The sequence below is a fragment of the Photinus pyralis genome, unplaced genomic scaffold, assembly GCF_008802855.1.
Source record: "Photinus pyralis isolate 1611_PpyrPB1 unplaced genomic scaffold, Ppyr1.3 Ppyr1.4_LG1, whole genome shotgun sequence".
NCBI lineage: Eukaryota > Metazoa > Arthropoda > Insecta > Coleoptera > Lampyridae > Photinus > Photinus pyralis.
This window is the reverse complement of record NW_022170249.1, coordinates 3119757-3139400: the sequence shown is the minus strand read 5'-3', so window position 1 is coordinate 3139400 and position 19644 is coordinate 3119757. Positions and strand designations below refer to the sequence as shown.

The following is a 19644-nucleotide window of genomic DNA, read 5'->3' as shown; positions in this document are numbered from 1 at the left end:
TTGGCAAGACGAGAAATCAAGGGACACTCTTATTAACATTTCCTGTATTTAAAATATGTTTTGCTAGAGCGATAATCGATTTCCCCATGAATACTTGTTATTGGCATTCTCACATGTACTTTTTGTGTTAAATTAATTTATATTAATTGAGGCTGGAGTGGTCACGCCATTTTGATGTTTTCCTATGTATATGCAATTTATTATTTTACGAGTTGTTTTATTTCATTTGATCGTAGATGTATTTTAATGTGTTTTTGTACTAAATTGATTAATCATGTTTCCCACTTGCATTTATGATGTGTCGTGTGTTTTGTTTTTATGAATTTAACTGCCTTTGATTCGATTACTTACCTTACTTTTATCGTACAATTTGAGATGCTTTATTTGTGTACTTTCTTTTATATTTTGTTGCTGTAGGTGATTTATTTCGTGTTTTTGTATGTTATGCCACTGTTACTGGTTATTATTATTATAAACGATAAAATATATGTAAGTACTGTAGGGTTAAACATGACAATATATAGAGTGGCAGAAATACTCAAATCAAAAACAATAAAGAAGGTTGAAGAATCGGTAAAGAAAGCAATGGTTGAAACTACTGCTGAAGAAAAGAAAAAGACGCACGTGCTATCAGACAGCAACTCGCGCGGGAATCTTGCTAGTCCATTCCCGCCTTTGAAAAACGTAATAGCCCTTCTCTAGGGTAATAGTCTGGCTACAGAAAAATAATGTGAGTTATCGGTACATGGCTAATTTTTTGTGTAAATTGTAAAGTATCCTTACACATAGCCAAGTAGAAATCGTTCATGTCTTTCAGCGAGATTTGTATTTGCTATGGGGCTTACTTTTCGCAAAAATGTGCAAGTTTAAAAAAATTATTCAAGTTTTCAGTTGAAAATTTCTCAAAAACTAAGAAACTAACAAACTTTTTTGTAGTTGTTTATGCTACATTAGCCATTATATGCGAAAAAAATTACACCTTGTACTCAATATTTCAATTCTTCTCTAAACTTTAAGCAAAATTTGTAATAAGAATAATGTACCAAAATTCAATCGTTTCCAGGTTATCGAGTTTTGAAAATAAACTTATTTTAAGATTCAGTAATAATTGAACAAAAAACAATAATTAATGATTCCAAACAATAATAACAAACCTCACAAACGAGTCTGTTCAGAACCACAATGTTTTCAAAAGAAATTCCGTAACGTGTTTCAGAGTTATCGGGTTTTGAAAATAAAAGATATTGCTTTAAAATGTATTTAATAAAGAACAATAATTAATGAATTATTGTTCTTTATTAAATACATTTTAAAGCAATATCTTTTATTTTCAAAACCCGATAACTCTGAAACTATTGCATTTGGATACATAATGCTTCTTACAAATTATGCTCAAAATTGAGAGTAATAATCATAATCATAAATTTATTAGTAAGTAGAATTGCAATAACAATTATTTACACGTCAATAAATAATAAAAAATAGTAGATATATAAATATAACATATAAATATAACAGACACAGACACACAGGTAATTACAAAGAAAACGAACACATAGTCGTAACAAATTCACGCTCGCGGTAGATGACTCTATCCAACAAGAATGCCTTAATCCTGTTTTGAAATTGGCCAAGGTTTAGGCCGCTTTTCATTTGTCCGGAAGGGCATTGTAAAGTGGTATAGACTGGTACTCCGGGGATGTCTTGTAAAACGAGGCAACTTAAATTTAGTGAATCAAGAATTTCAAGAGGATCCGGAACAATTTAAACAATTTTTGCGTATAGATGAGCCAACATTTAATAAACTCTTGGAATTAGTTACACCTTATATTCAAAAAAAGGACACGTACTTTCGAGAAGCAATCTCATCAAGAGATAAATTAATAATAACAGTGAGGTTTCTCGCTACTGGGGAGAGTTATAGAAGCTTAATGTATTCATTTAGGCAGGCAGAGTCGACAATTTCATTGTTTGTTCCAGAAGTTTGTCGTGCAATTTATCACTCCTTATCTGAAGAATATCTTAAAGTAAGTAATACGACATTGAGACTTTCTAGATACAAATCGCTCTCTTTTTATAGGTACCGAATACAGCTGCAGAATGGCTAAACATTGCTCAAGATTTCCAAAATATTTGGAATTTACCCAATGTTCTTGGAGCCATGGATGGCAAGCATGTTGTTTTTAAAGCCAAAAGAAGTGAAGGATCCTCATTTTACAATTATAAAGGCCAGCACAGCATCGTACTATTGGGCGTTCGTTGTGGATGCTAATTACCAATTTATATAGGGTCAAGTGGTGTAAAAATGAGACGTTTAACGTAACTTTTGATTTTTCGAGTGGTTCTTGTTTCTCTAAATTTTCAGAAAAATGGCCATTTCATATAGAATTTGATGAGGAATAACATTTAATTAATACATTTGAGTAAATTATTGCGTGTTTTAGAAAAAAAAATTAAAATTGTGTCTCATTTCTACACACCTTTTAGGTTAAAAATGAGACATGGTACGTCTAAAAATGAGACACTACGTTTTCAGGCATTTATTAAATAGAGTGCGTTGCCTATCATCCTTGGGGTAATACTAATACATTGTGGGTAAATGTGAGACACTCATTTATATATTTTTTCTCAGTTTACTTAAAAAAATACACACAAAAACCTAATAATAATAAAAAGAAATATTTGATTTAACTCATCATGAAGAAATATGGTAACCATGTTGACACAAAGTTCGAAAATAAAGTAAATCTTTAACATAAGCTTTAGTTCACATTAAATTTATCAAAAGCAATAGAAAATACAAATTTTTGTGATACTCTCGCGGTGCCCCCATGAAAGTCTGGGGCTGGTAATTTCAAAACTACATCATCCTTAGGCACATTATATTTTTCAGGTATCTGGGGAAATATAAATTTGTCTCCCTTTCGACGTAAATACGACACAGAACACTCATTTTCTCCTACAGATTCCACGAGCGCAACATAATGTAATATTTTTTTCTTTGTACAAAACTTCACTAAAATGTAGTCTCCATTTTTAATGTCACTCACACAAAAATCTTCATTTGATTGATTTTCTTCATTGACAATGTCTTCAACTGTCAGATTTTCAGTGTCGCTTTCGTCTTTGTAAGGAATGCTGTCATTGTCCGAAGAAGACTCAGTCACTTTAGGAATCTTTTTCTTTGGTTCTTTTTTCATTTTTTGCAGAGCTTCTTTTTCATTTATCATCCTTAAGTATTCGGCACTGGTTAAAACTGCACATTGCGAATCAACCTTTCGCCTTCGCTTTATTTCGGGGTTTGTTTTATTAATTTTTTGTAGCAAAATGTGTTCAAATGAGGTTGATGGGCGTGGTTCTTCGTTTTCCTTTGTTTCGCATTGCTCAATTCCCTGTTCAGAAATATCACGTGCATTTTCGTCCTTTTCTTCTTCTTGATACAATTCAAAAACGTCTAAAGGATTTGGGTTTTGAGCTCTTTCTTTATATCTCTTCAATTTAATTTCATTTAAACGTTCTACTGGATATTTGTCTCTACAGCAAGGGAATATTCCAGTGCTTTCAAAAGACTTTTTAATGACAGAGCTTGAAATTCCTATATTCCATATCTCGCATATCATATCTGCAAATTCTGGCTTTGTGAGCTTCCTCTGATTCAATCGCTGCCATTCTAAAAGCTTTTGATTCCATTTAAGCTTCAATGGACCAAAGCAACATTTGTCTAACGGTTGTAATATATCTGTCGCATGGGGTGGTAATTTAAACAAAGTGATATTGTTTTGTATGGCAAGGTCAATGGTTCCTTTATCCAGGTGAGAAACATGACCATCCATTATCACCAAAAGTGGCCTTTCTGAAACCATTGCAAAAAATTTGGAGAACCAACCATTAAAAACGGCGGTGGTCATCCAACCTTTTTCTGAAACAGCGTAACAGGTCCCTTCCAAGTCATTTGACCCTTTCCATGAGCTCCATAGGTTTTGACCTTGATATATAATTAGCGGTGATAATAATAATCCACTAGCAGAAATACAAGCCATTGTCGTTATATTTTCTTTACCAGATCCTTCGATACTCCTATGAACTTTTTGGCCCACCGCAGCAACACCTTTGATCCTGCCTGGATCTAAATTGAAGCTTGTCTCGTCCAAATTAAAGATATGCGAGGGTTTATCTTCTAAACCAAGCTGTTTAATTGTTTCTTCGAGGCGATCATAGAAAGAGTATATGATAAATGGATCGCTAGTGGCTGTTCTCCTTTTCTAACTGTTCCATTTTTTTCTGACTCAGACGATTTCGTTTACAGAACAATCGAAACCAATCATCACCTGGTTTACCATCTTTAAAAACCGTTTTCAAATTATTTTCATTTACGTATGTTTGGACAACTAATTTAACCTCCTCCTTTGATAAGGCAAACCCCCATTTTGCCAATATAGTTAATTTTTGGGTTAAATCTTTCTCACAGATAAGACTTGCTTTCGTCCTCGTTTTGCATTATTTTTATTATGAATGCAGCGGCTTAATTTTGATTTATCAATCCCAAATTTCTTTGAAGCAGCTCGAATAGACAATTCACCTTCTTTAATTAAAGTAAGCGCCTTTTGCAGATCTTCTTCCGTGTAATTTTTCACTTTCGAAACGTAACATCTAGGCATTTTAACTTTCGGGAACCTAAAATTGTATAAAATTATGTATCATTTTTACCCCACAGCTCGTCTCATATTTACCCAAGCCGGTGTCTTAAATTTACCCCACTGACCTTGCACGTGGTACAAACAATTCATTCAGGGTACGGTCGGAAATTTACTTCAAAAAGTATCAGTAATTAAAGTAATGCAATCGCAGTAAAGCGGTTATTTATTAAATTTTACTCAAAATACTGAAGATGCTGTAATAATTTTCGACCGCTTGTTTTGCAATTATATGCTTTTGACAACTGATACCTACTTAACCTCAATTATTCTCTATTGTGTATATTGCCTTATTGCCACAATGGATTCTGAAAGTATAGTTCCTTTAATTGTTAATAATATTTTGAGTATTTTGGACGATTCAAGGGTTACGTTGCGCTAACAAGCTCCCCAGGTATGATCATGAAATTGATAGAAATGGATAGAGGACACCTTAATTACACGTTATCAGTTAAAAAATTTGCGGAAGAAGCCTTACATTTTCCACAATCTTCATTCAAAGTTCACTTCATTTCGTCGTAAGTGAGGTTATATTATTCAAATTACATTGTTGATTTTAAGTTGGTTATAGTGTTCTTAAAATTCCTCGGTGCCAACTTTAATTTCTTAAGAGGTTATGTTATTTTTTCACGATATAATAAACATTAAATAATGATGTACAAGTATTCTACATGTGTTTTTAATTATATCATAATAGTAGTAAGCAGTTCCCTACATGTTTTGTTCCTTCCCCTCTCGACCGTATTAGGCGATGGATGCTAAGCGGCGATGGATACGAAAAAGGCGTTCCAAGTTAAGCGGCGATCGCTAACGTAGCTGCGATCCATGGGAAATGCGAGAGATGTTCCTTCCCCCCTCGACCGTATTAGGCGGTGGATGCTAAGCGGCGATCGATACGAAAAAGGCGTTCCAAGTTAAGCGGCGATCGATACGAAAAAGGCGTTCCAAGTTAAGCGGCGATCGATACGAAAAAGGCGTTCCAAGTTAAGCAGCGATCGATACGGAAAAGGCGTTCCAAGTTAAGCGGCGATCGATACGAAAAAGGCGTTCCAAGTTAAGCGGCGATCGCTAACGTAGCTGCGATCCATGGAAAATGCGAGAGATGTTCCTTCCCCTCTCGACCGTATTAGGCGGTGGATGCTAAGCGGCGATCGATACGAAAAAGGCGTTCCAAGTTAAGCGGCGATGGATACGAAAAAGGCGTTCCAAGTTAAGCGGCGATCGCTAACGCTGCGATCCATGGAAAATGCGAGAGATGTTCCTTCCCCTCTCGACCGTATTAGGCGGTGGATGCTAAGCGGCGATCGATACGAAAAAGGCGTTCCAAGTTAAGCGGCGATGGATACGAAAAAGGCGTTCCAAGTTAAGCGGCGATCGCTAACGTAGCTGCGATCCATGGGAAATGCGAGAGATGTTCCTTCCCCTCTCGAACGTATTAGGCGGTGGATGCTAAGCAGCGATTCATATGAAACATGCAGGAAGTGCCCGGGTTTCCCCTCTCGGTGAGCGATACCAAGAAATCGATTTTTGCCACATGCAACCTTCTCTACGACATCCTTCTTCCCTGATGCATTCAAGTTTAGATTGTATAAGTTTCAAAAAGTGGTGTTATTAAAATGTCAGTCACATGGAAGTGTCGCTTATTTGGTGTTTAAGTCGAACAAAACCTAAAATTGTATTGTATATTATACCTGTTGTACTACTTTTATTACATTCTATTAATATACACGTTAAATCCAGCACATTTCATTTTAGTAGACGAAGAAGTTAACATAACCCCCTACACAAATTTACTGTCACCTGTGTTTATTAGTGGAAAAAGAGTTGTCACATAAAATTTTTCAGTTTCGCCAACTTAAGAATTACAAAATATACGTAAAATAACACCAGATTTCCAGAAAATGAGGTGAACTTTTAATTAAGATTGTGGAAAATTTAGGCCCTCTTCCGCAAATTTTTTTATTCTAAACGTGTTATTAAAGTGTCCTCTATCCATTTCTATCAATTTCATGATCATACCTGGGGAGCTTGTTAGCGTAACGTACCCCGATTCAAGTTCTGATGATGATGAATTTCTAGTATTAACACATTTGATGAATGTGAGTGATTCCACTCGTTTAACGAGAATTGAACATTATGTGGAAAATGTGGTTCATTTATATTCAGATGATCAATTCCAATCACATTTTAGGTAGGTATGGAGTTATATAGTTAGTTCAAACTGTGTGTTACAAGGGTTCTGGGGTTTCAAATCCCAAGTAAGCCTCTGGTACAGCACGGCTGTCTGTGTTTGTATAGTGGGTCGTTGTTAGCCTACTATACAATAAGAATAAGGTCAATTAAAGTATTAAGTCACTAATTGTAATATTTGTAGAATGCAACGAAAAACATTTGACTTTATTTTGTCTTTAATTGGACCAAAAATTAGTGAAAACGTGGTAAAACCTGGACGACCAAGTGTATCCCCAGAAACACAATTGCTGCTTACGTTGTGGATTCTTGGAACACCTGATTCCTATAGGTGGGTCTACAGTTTCTACTTTTATCTACCTATTTTCAATGACCTTTTAATAGATCTGTATCGGATCGTTTTAATGTCGGAAAAGCAACTGCCGTTATCTCCGTAAGAAGAGTAGTAAAAGCGTTGTATGATCATGTACATACATTTATAAAATGGCCAATAGCAGATGAAATGGAAACAAGTATAAGAGTATTTCGAGCTGTAAAAGGCTTTCCAAATGTTATAGGTGCAATTGATGGCACCCATATTAGCATAACTGCTCCTAAGAATAATGCAGAAGCTTATGTGAATCGAAAAGGGTATCATTCAATGCAATTACAGGTAGGTAGTTATTTTCTGCAGGTACATGCTTGTGTAGTTAGCTGTTAGCTTACTACTTTTATTGTAGGCCGTCTGTAACGAAAATGGAATGTTTATTCATTGTTTTACTGGATATCCGGGAGCTGTCCATGATCAGCGAGTATTCCAAAACTCGGATTTACCAGAATTTTTTAGAAATGACACACAATTTCCAGATGATGTACACATTTTGGGAGACGCAGCATATAAGTTGCATAAGCATCTTATGGTACCATTTAAAGACAATGGTCATTTAACAGACATACAAAAAAATTTTAACATGTGTCACTCATCTACAAGAATGGCAATCGAAAGGGCATTTGGACTTCTCAAAGGCAGAATGCGGAGATTGTTAGATACTCTACCAATGACACGAGAAGATCTTATACCAAAGTACATCATAACGTGTTGCATTCTTCACAATATCTGCCTTTTAAAACAAGACCAATTTCAACCATTAGCTGTAGCTATTTCAAATAATGCAAGTGCTGTGGAAATACTGGCAACACGAGAACCGGATGGTGGAGGAAGAGATGTAGCCATAAGAAAACGGGATGTAATCGCTGCTGAATTACCTATGCAAATTGGTGCATGATTTTTACAAATAACGAGGATACGAATGAAAATAAATTTATTATACATTAATAAAAATAATTAGGTATTAGTATCATTACTTTTTCGAAATGTTATCAACAAGTGTGCGTAATAAACTTAATGCTTCTGTACTTTTCTCCATTCTTTCTTTATGATGCTTTTCTTTATCTTCTCGCAACTTGTTTAAAATGTCCACCAATTTTCTATTCTCTACAAAGCGAAATAAAAAATAAAACATTTAAATTTATGAGTTCATACTTTTTGGTGATTGTTTTTTCTTCCCCTCCGTTTTTGGTGAATTTTTGTTCGCTATTGCACATGTTGCTGAGGTAGAAGGTGTAATTGATGTACTGGTAGAGCTACTACTGGCAGCACTATTTACGCTCGCACTACTACTACTGGCTAAAGAAACTGGTACTAACCATGGTTGAGAAGAAAATATTTCATCCATTGCCTAATTATAATACCATAAATATTTATGTGTATCCATACAAAATACTTACTTCCAAATACGGCCAATCTTTTCTATCATTTCCCGATACTTTATTATGGTCCTTGACCTTTTTATATTGCCTTTTCAAAGTTGCAAGTTTTGTCTTACACTGACTGGCAGTGTACGTATAACCATGTTTAGCCATTAATTCGGCAATACTATTCCAAAAAGCTTTTTGTTTCACCTTCCCCTTCACTAATACATCCTGTTTTTCTCCATACAGGTTTAACAACAAAGTTACTCCTTCAAAGGACCAACGGCATAAATCTAAGTACAAATCTTGTTATAAATATTTCACTTATCAGTGTACTTACCATCAGTATCGTATCCGCTTTGTGGCGAAGTTGGTTCTGTGTAACCTTCAGTGGGATTATCGTGCACAGCAGCCTCGACATCAGCAGCTGAATCCGTGTGATCTTCCGTGGCATTATTGTGCATTCCATTAATTACAGCATGTTGCAATAAAGTAGATGCAAATGCCATGTCTACAAGTTAGAGAAATATTAGTAAGTCAAAGTAACATAATTATTGTATATATAATTGATATGAATACATAACAATTGTAGGTAATTATGCATCTTTTTTGGTTTACATACTAACATACCTTGTGTTGCCCTTGCATGATCTTCAACACTCAGCATTAGTTTATATTGTTTTTTGTGTTCGACGTCTACTAAAACTAATTCTCGCGTCTCCATGTCCATATTTCAGAAAAATTCACACTATTTTACTTTCACAAAAATATAACCTCAAAACGTGTTTACATTTACTTCGTTTACACCAGGTATTTTTCAGAAGTAAAGTGAGTAAACTGGAGTAAATCTCGCGCATGCGTGCATTCAAGTAGGATGTTATTTTCAGTAATATAGCAGTAAATTTATAACCGCAGATTTGTGTATTTTTAGTAAATGTAGCACTTGAAGTAAATTTCCGACCGTACCCTCAGTAATACCATTGAATAATAAATCTGAATAGAAAGACAACGCAATGCTTTTTGAAGGGTCTACTTTAACGGAGTTTCTCCGTAGGTTGCCCTCTGGGACAAACTCCGCTTATTAAAAGTAACTAAATTTTAATCGAGGTTTTATACCACCTACTCAACTAAATCAAAGTGATTAGATTTCTTTAGATGACGCTACTTTCGCGTACTTATCTCGTAGACTGCGTGGGAGTTATAACAGCAGGTGAAGATCGTATTGCAATATTATCTCTGTATTTACAAACTTATGCTTACGTAATACATGTTATTATTTGCACACCTCTTAGGAAATGACGTCAAAGTTATCAACTTACAAGTAAATCTTGATTCCAACGATCTTACCTTATGTAGACTTTGAGATCGAAATTAAACTTTACTATTATTGTACCTATAGACAATGTTTTGGGATATTTCAGAATATGCAATATACTGTCAGTTGTGCGAGCATTTACAGATATTGTTTAATTGCTGTTTCCGTATATAAATGCACAAATAACTTGTTTTTGAGACAAAATTTGGAATTAAGTACTACTTTAAACAACAACTTTAAAATTCAAATGAGAGAAGTGCAATATAATCTATTATGATGTGAAATGAAAGGTTTTTTAAATCGAATCGGCTTCATGAAAGAAATTGTATTGCACTTTTACGAAACGAAGACTCGAAAACGCCATGCCGGCACGTTTGCTTCTAAACCTTTTTCTACGTCTCTCTTGTAACATATTTTTGATATTTTTTAAATATTAATAATTACGGCACCTGAAAATACCATAAATATCAAGTAATTCTACAATTATTTATGCAAAATTCGAGTATTAAATCAAAAATCTGTTACAATAGAGGCATAGATGTGTCCTTTATCTTTACATCGGCACCTAACAACACGGTATAGAATCCAATTTACTCAAAATGTTATACTAAGTCCCACACCTAGACACGCTATTCGACCCATATAATTTCTATTGAAGCGCTTTCCTAGTCGTATGCAGAGAACGGCCTCTTAAGTTCTGGAGTTTACGGATCGAATAAGAAATTTCAAAGCTATTATGAATTTCCATAGCAAGAGAAAAGACGCAGTCGTCAATCGCATTCAATGGAATGACCGTCAAAAAATAAATCAAGAGAACATACATTTATCATAGGGTCCGTTCACTTAGCCCCCCATTAGCCTAAAAATGAACCAATTTTTTTATGTATTGTGCCTCAATTGTGCATTTATGCGCACCGTTTGTGCTTTTTTGGTTTTGCAGATAATCGAAAAAATCAAATGGGGGCTAAGTGAACGCTTAGCCCTCCCAAAAATTAAACTTTTTGATAGTTCATCGACGGTATTGCGTAGTACTTCGATTGTGTTTAATCGTGCTTTCATACTCATCGTTTGTGCCTTTTTGGTTTCGGAGATAATAGGAAAAATCAAATGGGGGCTAAGCCTGGGGCTAAGTGAACGCTTAGGTCTCATCAAAATAAACTGATTTGTACAAACTATAGCTTTTCCGGGCGACTCATTTTCGAGATCAGTGGGTGCCGGAGCGGGGGGGAGGGGGGTGGAACTGGTTTTATCCTTCATCATGATACTCTAATGAAAAGAGTCACAACGAAAGGAATTAATTTCTACCAACCATAGCCCTCCTCCTCAACCTCTTATCGTGATTAGGTATATTCCCTTATACCTCAAGATCGGATTGTCGGAAGAGGGTACTCACACGAACTTAAGATGGACTGCTGATCAAACAGTTGCATAGAGGTAGAAATGGCCCTAGCATGGGCGCCGCCATGATGTGCACATTCTAGTTATTTTCTAGGGGAATTTTCCTAGTGCTCAAGTTTTGAGACTATTGCAGCCTTGGAAAATGACATGTGTCACAGTAATTTATTTAGAAAATGTGAGGTTAATGTTGGGTTTTAATGCTTGTTTATTAGTTGATTTGAATTTCGCGCCATGTGAGTGCACATCATGGCGGCCCCCATGTAGGTGTCATTTGTCAATTCAGCATTAACAGTCCATCTTAAATTTATAAGTTCGTGGTACTCACAAAGGGCGATTGAGACGTCTGCAAGAAATATATCAATTAGTGATGTCAAAACAAAAGCTATTTCGGTTAAAAAAATGCGCTTTATCTGTACAAGAGTTGTGCACAATTTATACTTGTTTATACTTTTCCAGATTATGTCTTTCATACTGCAGCTTATGACCATACCTTGTGTTGTATTGATGATTAACGTTCAGACGATTGAAAATATCTGAATTCATCTTAACAAAAACTAAAACTTCTAATATATACAGACATGGAAAGGTAAGGATGTCATTTAAAGTTGGTTATACAGGGTGAAAATTGGGTGATAGAGGGCCGGGGGGAGGATAATTATAACAAGTGCAATACGTCTTTTTATAGGTTTCTTGGGGTGGAGATTACAATTTTGATGTCAAAGTATGATTTTTGAATAAATCCTAGAAAGATATACAAGATAGCGTCAAAATTATTATCTTTTTATTAAAATGATGTCGTGCAGCGCGGGCGAGGCGTACCGCGCGTTTTATGTTATTTTCGGGCCGTCTGTCGGCGTCGTTCTACTTTTTTAACATTGAATAACTTGCTGTACCTCCATTTTGATATGGAATTCGGGATCCTTATCCATAAAAAACATATAAATCGATGTACGACACGTTAATATTGAAAAAATATAAAAACCCACCCCTTAAAAACACCCCCCACTCCTCCAAAACGCCCCCAAAAACATTTTTTACTAAAAATTTAAATTCAGAAAACTTCAAAACTCTAAAATCGATGTGCTACATGCCCATATTTTTAAAAAATTTAATTTTTGTATTTTTTGCAGACATTTTTGGGCGGATTCTTAAAATAGACCTGCTTAGTGACCTAAAACCGCAAAAAAATTTTCACCGTACCTTAAACAATCACTCAAGTTACATAGATGAGTGACACGTTTTTAATTAGGTTTTCGGGTATGCCCTTTCCGATTTTGAAAAAAATTTTCAAAATTCCTATCACGGAAGGGCGCACCCCTGCTTCGACGAAATTTGGTGCCTGGGGGTTTTTGAACATAAAAATCACGAATCTGGAATTAGTTTTTGAAAATTCGAAAAAAAAGTTCCACTGCAATTCTTGGCCGGACAACGAAAATGGAGAGAATTCCACGAAATTGGTTGTGTACATACTGGATGAGTTAAGGAACAAAAGCTTAAAATAACTTTTCAAACAAAAGTTATAAGGTACTCGTTTGGAGAATGGGCCTTGGGGTTACAAAGTGTCTCTCGCCTACTACTATTAGTGAATGATCTAATTTCGTATGTAGTTAGTTGAAAATGTCACAAATAACAAAAAAATAACGATTTAAGTTGCCCCCATTTGATTTGTCCTATTATCTCCAAAACCAAAAAGGCACAAACGGTGCGCATAAATGCACTATTGAGCACAAATGATTATTGAGGCACAATACGTAAAAAAAATTAGTTCATTTTTGGCTAAGTGAACGGACCCTTTATCATATTATCATAGCATATTGTTGTCTAATTATCTCGTATCCAATAATTGACTTTTTACGTTCTGCAACAACGCTGTTATTATTATTGAATTAAGAACTTATAACTTCTTAAAAAATTAAGTCGGATATTCATCTGAAAACTATATTTAGACGATCGTTGTATCAAAGGTATCCAGTTACCGACGTGCGTAAGTTTATCAATGGCATGATGTCACCGTAGTCAAAACATTCTCTCTCACCTCTCTACTCATTTTGAAGTGAGTATCTCGGCTATATTGTATGAATTAAAAAATGTTGAAGAGTTTCCTTTAATCACGTTTTGTTACTTGCCGTACGATACCAGCACATTCTAGATAATGAATACTGGCCACCTTTTCTCCTATCTCACTGACCTTCTATTCAGATTTATTATTCAATGGTAATACACTGTTCGCGCGCGTTTTACTGAATGCTTATGGCAACGGCTTCATTTTGCGACCTTCGCCGAACAATTCCGACGTCTGGATTCGTCATGACCGTAAAAGATTGATCAACGATTTTAAAAGTTTTTGGCGCATAAATTGTAACACATAAAGTACGATTCGTTTAATCATTGGTGGTTTATATTTAATTTTTGAATAAATATGACTTTAGGTTTTACTATATCCAGATTTTATTATTGTCGTTTTGTTGTGGGATTAAAATGATCTTTAGTTGCAATTATGTAAGTGTCTCATTTTTACCCATAATTTTGGTTGTCTCATTTTTACACCACTTCACCCTATGTAGATATTGGAACTAATTTTTACTTTTAATTCCTATGAAACCTTTAACTAATTTTAAGCATATTACCTACACATTTTTACTAACAAACTTCAACAAAATAAAAACTAAGAAATGACTTATTGCATTAAATTTTTAAACTAACCTAATTTAATCTTGCGATTCAAATAAAATATTTGTAATTTTTCGCTTAACTTGTGTTACCATATCGGCAGAAATCTGCTTTGGTGTTTAGCAAACATAGAGTCATTTCGGTAATTATACTATTCATACAGAATATCCGAGAGAATATCTATGGCACCATAAATTTTAGATCTGTTGTTGATCGATTCGGCATTACGAAAAGTACATGTTTTGGGACCTATTGTATAGAACTTGTAAACACTTATTGCGTGTAAATAATGTACATCACATAATTTCATGGCCAATTGGGGCACGATGCCAGAGAATAATGAATGAATTTCAAAGTGTAAATGGCTTTCCAGGTTGGTGCAATTCAATTTATAAAATATATAGATCAATTTTTATATCTATTATAGGAATAATCGGAGCAATTGATGGGTGCCACATAAGAATTAAAAAACCACAGGAACATCCAAATTCTTATTGCAACAGGAAAAATTACCATTCTGTTTTGTTGCAAGGTGTTTGTGACCACTCCAAAGTGTTTCTCGATGTGTATGCTGGTGAACCTGGATCTATGCATGACATGAGGATGTTTAGAAAGTCTGATTTGTACTACCGCATTATCAATAATGAGATAGAATTTCCTCAAGATAGCCATTTAATTGGCGATCTAGCGTATAAATTATCTACAACGTTAATGGTTGGTTTTAAGAATTTAGGGGGCTTAACCAATGCACATCAAATGAATTTTAATTACAAACTGTCACGGTGTAGGGTCGACATCGAAAATGCCTTTGGGTATTTAAAAGGTCGATTTCGTCGTTTGAAATATATGGAGACAATAAGGTTAGATTTAATGTCCCTATTAATAGTTAGTTCATGTATTCTAAACAATTTGTGTATCTTTAATAATGATTTACCAGAAAGCATTGTAATGGACATATGAGGTGCAAGAAATAAGAAATGATATTTTACACGAGCCACATGTAGACCATAATTTGAGGAAAACCAAGCTATTACAAAAAGGACAATGATAATGAATGCGTTAGTGATAGATTAATAATATAATAAATAAACAATATAACAAATAAAATGAATAAATAAATAAAATACGATTCCAATAATAAGCACAAACAAAACAAACCATAAATTCTTACAACAAACAAACTATTACTAATATATACATAAGTACCTATGTCTACTTTTTAATTATCGTCATCCTGCTTTTTTAAAATGTTGACATAATCTTCAAATGTCTTCAGGAAGCGATCTTGTCGTTGTAGACGTTCACGATGTCTTCTTTCCACTGCATTCTGCAATTCTCGTTTTTTAGTGAAAGTGGTTTTAAACTTCTTACACCCAGAGGTGGAGGCACTACCACTGCTACTAGCACTACAATCAGATTCTTCTTCTGTATCCTTTCTTTTCAATTCGTTGAGACCAGATGAATTGTTTTCTTTATCTGTTCTTTTAACAAGACCGGTGTGGCTACTACAGGTGGCCACTGCTTCAATGTCTGGCTTTTTGTATAAAATATCATTCATTATTTCAAAGTATTCCCACCTTCTTCTATTTTTACCTGAAGTTGCATTATGCTCCTTGTTGAGAGTAGATTTAAAATAACTACGCCTATGGCATTCATGAAGTTAGGTAGTTGTTAGAAGTAACCTAAAATGTATTCCACATGAATCATCTTTTTTGTCAAAACGTGTTCTTAACTTTTTTGGTAATCGTTTTTGTAGTAAATGTATTAAGTTCACACAATCTTCTTCTTCTTCCTTCCACAACGTTCCTGCCTCAACCAACAGGTTATGGGCCCAGGTGTCGGTGTCCGCTAAATAAGTTATCGGAGTTATCGTTTCACGATGTCAATGTCGACTGCTTCAATTCCCCCTATTGAGAAGCTGAAAGGCCGGGAGAATTTCGATACGTGGAAATTCGCTGTTAAAACTTATTTAGAACATGAAGAACTGTGGGATTGTGTGAGTGGTAAAGAGCAAGACGCGAAGAAGGTCATGAAAGCCAAGAGCAAAATAATCTTGCTAATCGAGCCAGTAAATTATGTTCATGTCCAGTCTGCAACTACAGCCAAGGAAGCTTGGGATAATCTAAACAAGGCGTTTGAGGATAATGGATTGACACGTCGTGTAGGACTTCTCCGCACACTGATCACAACACGGTTGGAAAACAGTAATGTTGAAGAGTATGTCAATAAAATAGTCAGTACAGCACATAAGCTTTCCAGTGTGGGTTTAATTGTAAGCGATGAATGGGTTGGTACGATCCTGCTCGCTGGCTTACCAGATGAATATAAACCCATGATTATGGGCATCGAAAGCTCTGGTGTAGCTGTAACTGGGGATTCAATTAAGACTAAGCTCCTGCAAGATGTAAAATCAAGCACAGAACAAGTAGCTTTGTACAGTATGAAAAAGGGCAAGATGAATTCGAGTTTCGGCAGTGCTACTGGAGGTAAGAACAAGAATGTTCGCTGTTTTAAGTGTAACAAGTACGGACATTTTGCCAAAAATTGCAAGACTCCTGAGAAGGATAAACAAAACAAAGAAGTGGCGCTGTTATCAGCACTCTCAGTGGCACCGTGGTGTGATACGAAGAAAGATGAATGGTTTTTAGACTCTGCAGCTAGCGTACATATGACAAACAACTTGAAAGTGTTACGGGACGTTAAAGACACAGTCGGTCATAATATTAGCACCGCAAATGATCAAGTGATGCATGCTGATAAAGTGGGTACTGCTGTTTTACCGATAACCAGTTCTAGTAATGTCGTGATTAAAGACACAGTGTACGTACCTGATTTAAAAGTCAACCTCCTGTCGGTAAGTCAAATAGTCAAGAAAAATTGCTCGGTTGTATTTGACTCAGTTGGGTGTAAAGTATATGATTCGCAACGGAAGATAATTGCAACAGGAAAACTTGAGAGGGATTTGTTTAAGTTAAATTTGGGAACTAGTAGTGATGTGCAGGTGTTGCATTCCCAAAGCAGTGATTTAGCATGTCATGCAATCGCAAACAATTTGAAAATGTTATGGCATCGTAGGCTAGGTCACATAAACTATAGTAATTTAAATAAGCTTAAAAATGGTTTGGTATTGGGTGTAAACTTCTCTGATAAAGACTTAGACTGTAAATGTGAAGTGTGCGTACAGGGTAAATGCCACAGATTGCCATTCGTAGAAAGTAGTTCTCAGACTAAGGATGTTTTAGAGTTGGTGCATTCAGATTTGTGTGGACCAATAGAGACTCAAAGTTTGGCAGGGTCACGTTACATGCTAACTTTCTTAGATGACTACACACATAAGGTGTTTGTGTATTTCCTAAAAGGCAAGGACGAAGTGTTCGAACATTTTAAGATTTTCAAAAAGTTTGTTGAAAATCAATCGGGCAAGTCGATAAAGGTTTTACGCACAGATAATGGAGGAGAGTATGTCAGTGCCACATTTCAGAATTTCTTAAAAAACTATGGTATTCTCCATCAGCGCACTGTACCATACACTGCTCAACAAAACGGTAAAGCGGAACGTTTAAATCGAACCATTATTGAGAAGACTCGGTGTATGCTGATCGATTCCGAACTACCTAACAGTTTCTGGGCAGAAGCCGCCAATACCGCCGTACATTTGCTGAATAGGTCACCTACGAAGTGTTTAGATGGGAAAACACCAGAAGAGGCCTGGAGTATGATAAAACCAAAGCTAGAGGGGCTACGAATTTTTGGTTGTAAGGTGCATGCCCACATTCCTAAAGATATTCGCAAGAAGTTGGACAGTAAAACTATTCCCAGTATTTTGGTTGGTTATAGCGCAGAAAGCAAGGGCTACAGGTTGTACAACCCATCAAATGGAAAAGTTTTTATAGCCAGGGATGTAATTTTCTTTGAACAAGAGAAGGGCAACACCTTGATCAAAGAAGCTAGGCGTGGAGGAGAAAAGCATTTTTTCGTTTTTTCCTGAAGAGTCCACAAAAGCTGAGGTAGTACCAGTTCCTGCTACTAATCCTGAAGTGAGACCTGACTTCCAGCCTGATCCAGAGGTAATTGAACCCGAATCTAACGACCTACATTTTGAGCAAGATTCAAGTTCAACAGATTTGAGTGTGTTTGAGGATGAAGAGTTCGTTCCAGATCAAGATATAGAGCCTTCGAATGAGACAGTCAGACGTAGTGAGAGAGTGCGCAGACCGCCTAAAAGGTTAGAAGACTATGATGTGAGTTATGCAAGCATAGTTAATTTCACTGATCCTGAAACAGTGGAAGAAGCCATGGGTAGGCCGGACAGAAACCAGTGGCGCGCAGCCATGCAGGAAGAATATTCTGCTCTAATGGATAACCAAACCTGGGAGCTGGTGGAATATTCGGTTGAGCAACAACCCTTAAAATCCAAATGGGTGTTTAAGGTAAAAAAGGATGCAACTGGGAAAATAGTGAAACATAAAGCCAGACTAGTCATCAAGGGCTGCAGTCAAAAAAAGGGGATTGACTATAAGGAGACTTACTCCCCAGTAGTCAGATATACCTCGATAAGATATTTACTTGCAATAGCAGCAGAATATGATCTTGACATTGATCAGCTCGATGCTGTTACGGCGTTTCTGCAAGGTGATCTTTCCGAAGAGATATATATGTTACAGCCTGAAGGCTTTGCAGAGCCAAATAAAGTTTGCAAACTTCGTAAGTCACTGTATGGACTGAAGCAAGCTAGTAGGATATGGAACCTCAAACTAGACGAATGCTTAAAACGTTGTGGTTTGACTCAATCAAAGACTGATCCGTGTATTTATTATAACGTTACTAGGTCAATGATGCTAATAGTGGCGATTTATGTCGACGACATGATGATTTTTTCAAATGATGTTACCGCAAAAACAAGACTTAAAAATCAGTTGATGTCAGAGTTTAAGGTCAAGGATATTGGTGAGGCCAGATTTGTGTTGGGTATGCAAATCACAAGAGACAGGAAGAATAAGAAGATATGGTTGGATCAACAATCATATGTGGAGAGTTTGCTAAAAAAGTTCAAGATGTGGGACTGTAATCCGGTAGACACCCCAGCCCTACTCGGAGAAAAGTTATCGATAAACATGTGTCCTAATTCAGAAGATGAAGCTGAGAAAATGTCTCGTGTGCCATACCAGGAAGCCGTGGGAAGCTTGTTGTTTGCTGCACAAGTGTCAAGACCGGATATATCTTTTGCAGTCAACAATGTAAGCAGATACACACGCAATCCAGGGCTAACACATTGGACTGCAACAAAACGCATCATGAGGTACTTGAGGGGTACAATTCAGTATAAATTGGAATTCGACGGACAACGGAGCAGCCAGGTGATCGGTTACGCAGATTCTGATTGGGCCAACAACGTGGATGATCGCAGGTCAATTACCGGTTATGCTTTCTTGAAAAATGGAACAGCTATTTCGTGGGGAACCAAACGGCAAAGCACAGTATCTCTTTCTACAACCGAAAGTGAGTACATGGCGATGAGCATGGCAACCCAAGAAGCTTTATGGTTACGGAACCTTAGTGCGGAGCTTGGTTTTTGTAAAGGACCTATAGTACTGTATGTGGACAACCAAGGAGCCCAGAACCTTGCTACTAATGGAGCCTACCATG

General features: G+C 36.1%; 4 protein-coding genes across 5 annotated transcripts; 2 read left to right on the top strand and 2 right to left on the bottom strand.

The window, feature by feature from the left end:
* Positions 1-2525: 2525 nt before the first annotated feature.
* Positions 2526-4872, bottom strand: LOC116158644. The gene is made up of 2 exons (XM_031471463.1): positions 4731-4872; positions 2526-4674 (listed from the first exon to the last, which is right to left on the bottom strand). Exon 2 carries the CDS (start codon positions 4038-4040, stop codon positions 2763-2765), a length of 1278 nt encoding a protein of 425 aa, XP_031327323.1. The 5' UTR covers positions 4041-4674; positions 4731-4872; the 3' UTR covers positions 2526-2762.
* LOC116158645 (putative nuclease HARBI1) lies at positions 4797-9338 on the top strand. Of its 2 annotated transcripts, none has more exons than XM_031471465.1 (5): positions 4797-5060; positions 6751-6885; positions 7069-7215; positions 7269-7536; positions 7604-9338. In XM_031471465.1, exons 1-5 carry the CDS (start codon positions 4927-4929, stop codon positions 8147-8149), a joined length of 1230 nt encoding a protein of 409 aa, XP_031327325.1. In that variant the 5' UTR covers positions 4797-4926; the 3' UTR covers positions 8150-9338. The 2 variants fall into 2 exon arrangements, with proteins under 2 accessions (XP_031327325.1, XP_031327324.1); XM_031471464.1 differs by having other exon boundaries at positions 7269-7557.
* On the bottom strand, positions 8168-9387 carry LOC116158646. Its single transcript, XM_031471466.1, has 5 exons — positions 9246-9387; positions 8956-9126; positions 8652-8908; positions 8407-8602; positions 8168-8358 (listed from the first exon to the last, which is right to left on the bottom strand). The coding sequence occupies exons 1-5, from the start codon at positions 9343-9345 to the stop codon at positions 8225-8227; spliced, it is 858 nt and encodes a 285-aa protein (XP_031327326.1). The 5' UTR covers positions 9346-9387; the 3' UTR covers positions 8168-8224.
* A 4838-nt stretch (positions 9388-14225) lies between these two features.
* LOC116183036 (putative nuclease HARBI1) lies at positions 14226-15226 on the top strand. The gene is made up of 2 exons (XM_031503637.1): positions 14226-14371; positions 14426-15226. The coding sequence occupies exons 1-2, from the start codon at positions 14236-14238 to the stop codon at positions 14956-14958; spliced, it is 669 nt and encodes a 222-aa protein (XP_031359497.1). The 5' UTR covers positions 14226-14235; the 3' UTR covers positions 14959-15226.
* The last annotated feature ends 4418 nt before the right edge of the window (positions 15227-19644 follow it).

Coding starts and splice junctions, on each gene's coding strand:
- LOC116158644 (XM_031471463.1), bottom strand. CDS start 4,040: ATGGCTTGTATTTCTGCTAGTGGATTATTATTATCACCGCTAATTATA.
- LOC116158645 (XM_031471464.1), top strand. CDS start 4,927: ATGCTTTTGACAACTGATACCTACTTAACCTCAATTATTCTCTATTGT. Junction 5,061..6,750: donor AGTATTTTGGACGATTCAAG/GGTTACGTTGCG, acceptor CCCCGATTCAAG/TTCTGATGATGATGAATTTC. Junction 7,216..7,268: donor GGAACACCTGATTCCTATAG/GTGGGTCTACAG, acceptor ACCTTTTAATAG/ATCTGTATCGGATCGTTTTA.
- LOC116158646 (XM_031471466.1), bottom strand. CDS start 9,345: ATGGACATGGAGACGCGAGAATTAGTTTTAGTAGACGTCGAACACAAA. Junction 9,127..9,245: donor TCATGCAAGGGCAACACAAG/GTATGTTAGTAT, acceptor TCTAACTTGTAG/ACATGGCATTTGCATCTACT. Junction 8,909..8,955: donor AAGCGGATACGATACTGATG/GTAAGTACACTG, acceptor ATTTGTACTTAG/ATTTATGCCGTTGGTCCTTT.
- LOC116183036 (XM_031503637.1), top strand. CDS start 14,236: ATGTTTTGGGACCTATTGTATAGAACTTGTAAACACTTATTGCGTGTA. Junction 14,372..14,425: donor AAGTGTAAATGGCTTTCCAG/GTTGGTGCAATT, acceptor TATCTATTATAG/GAATAATCGGAGCAATTGAT.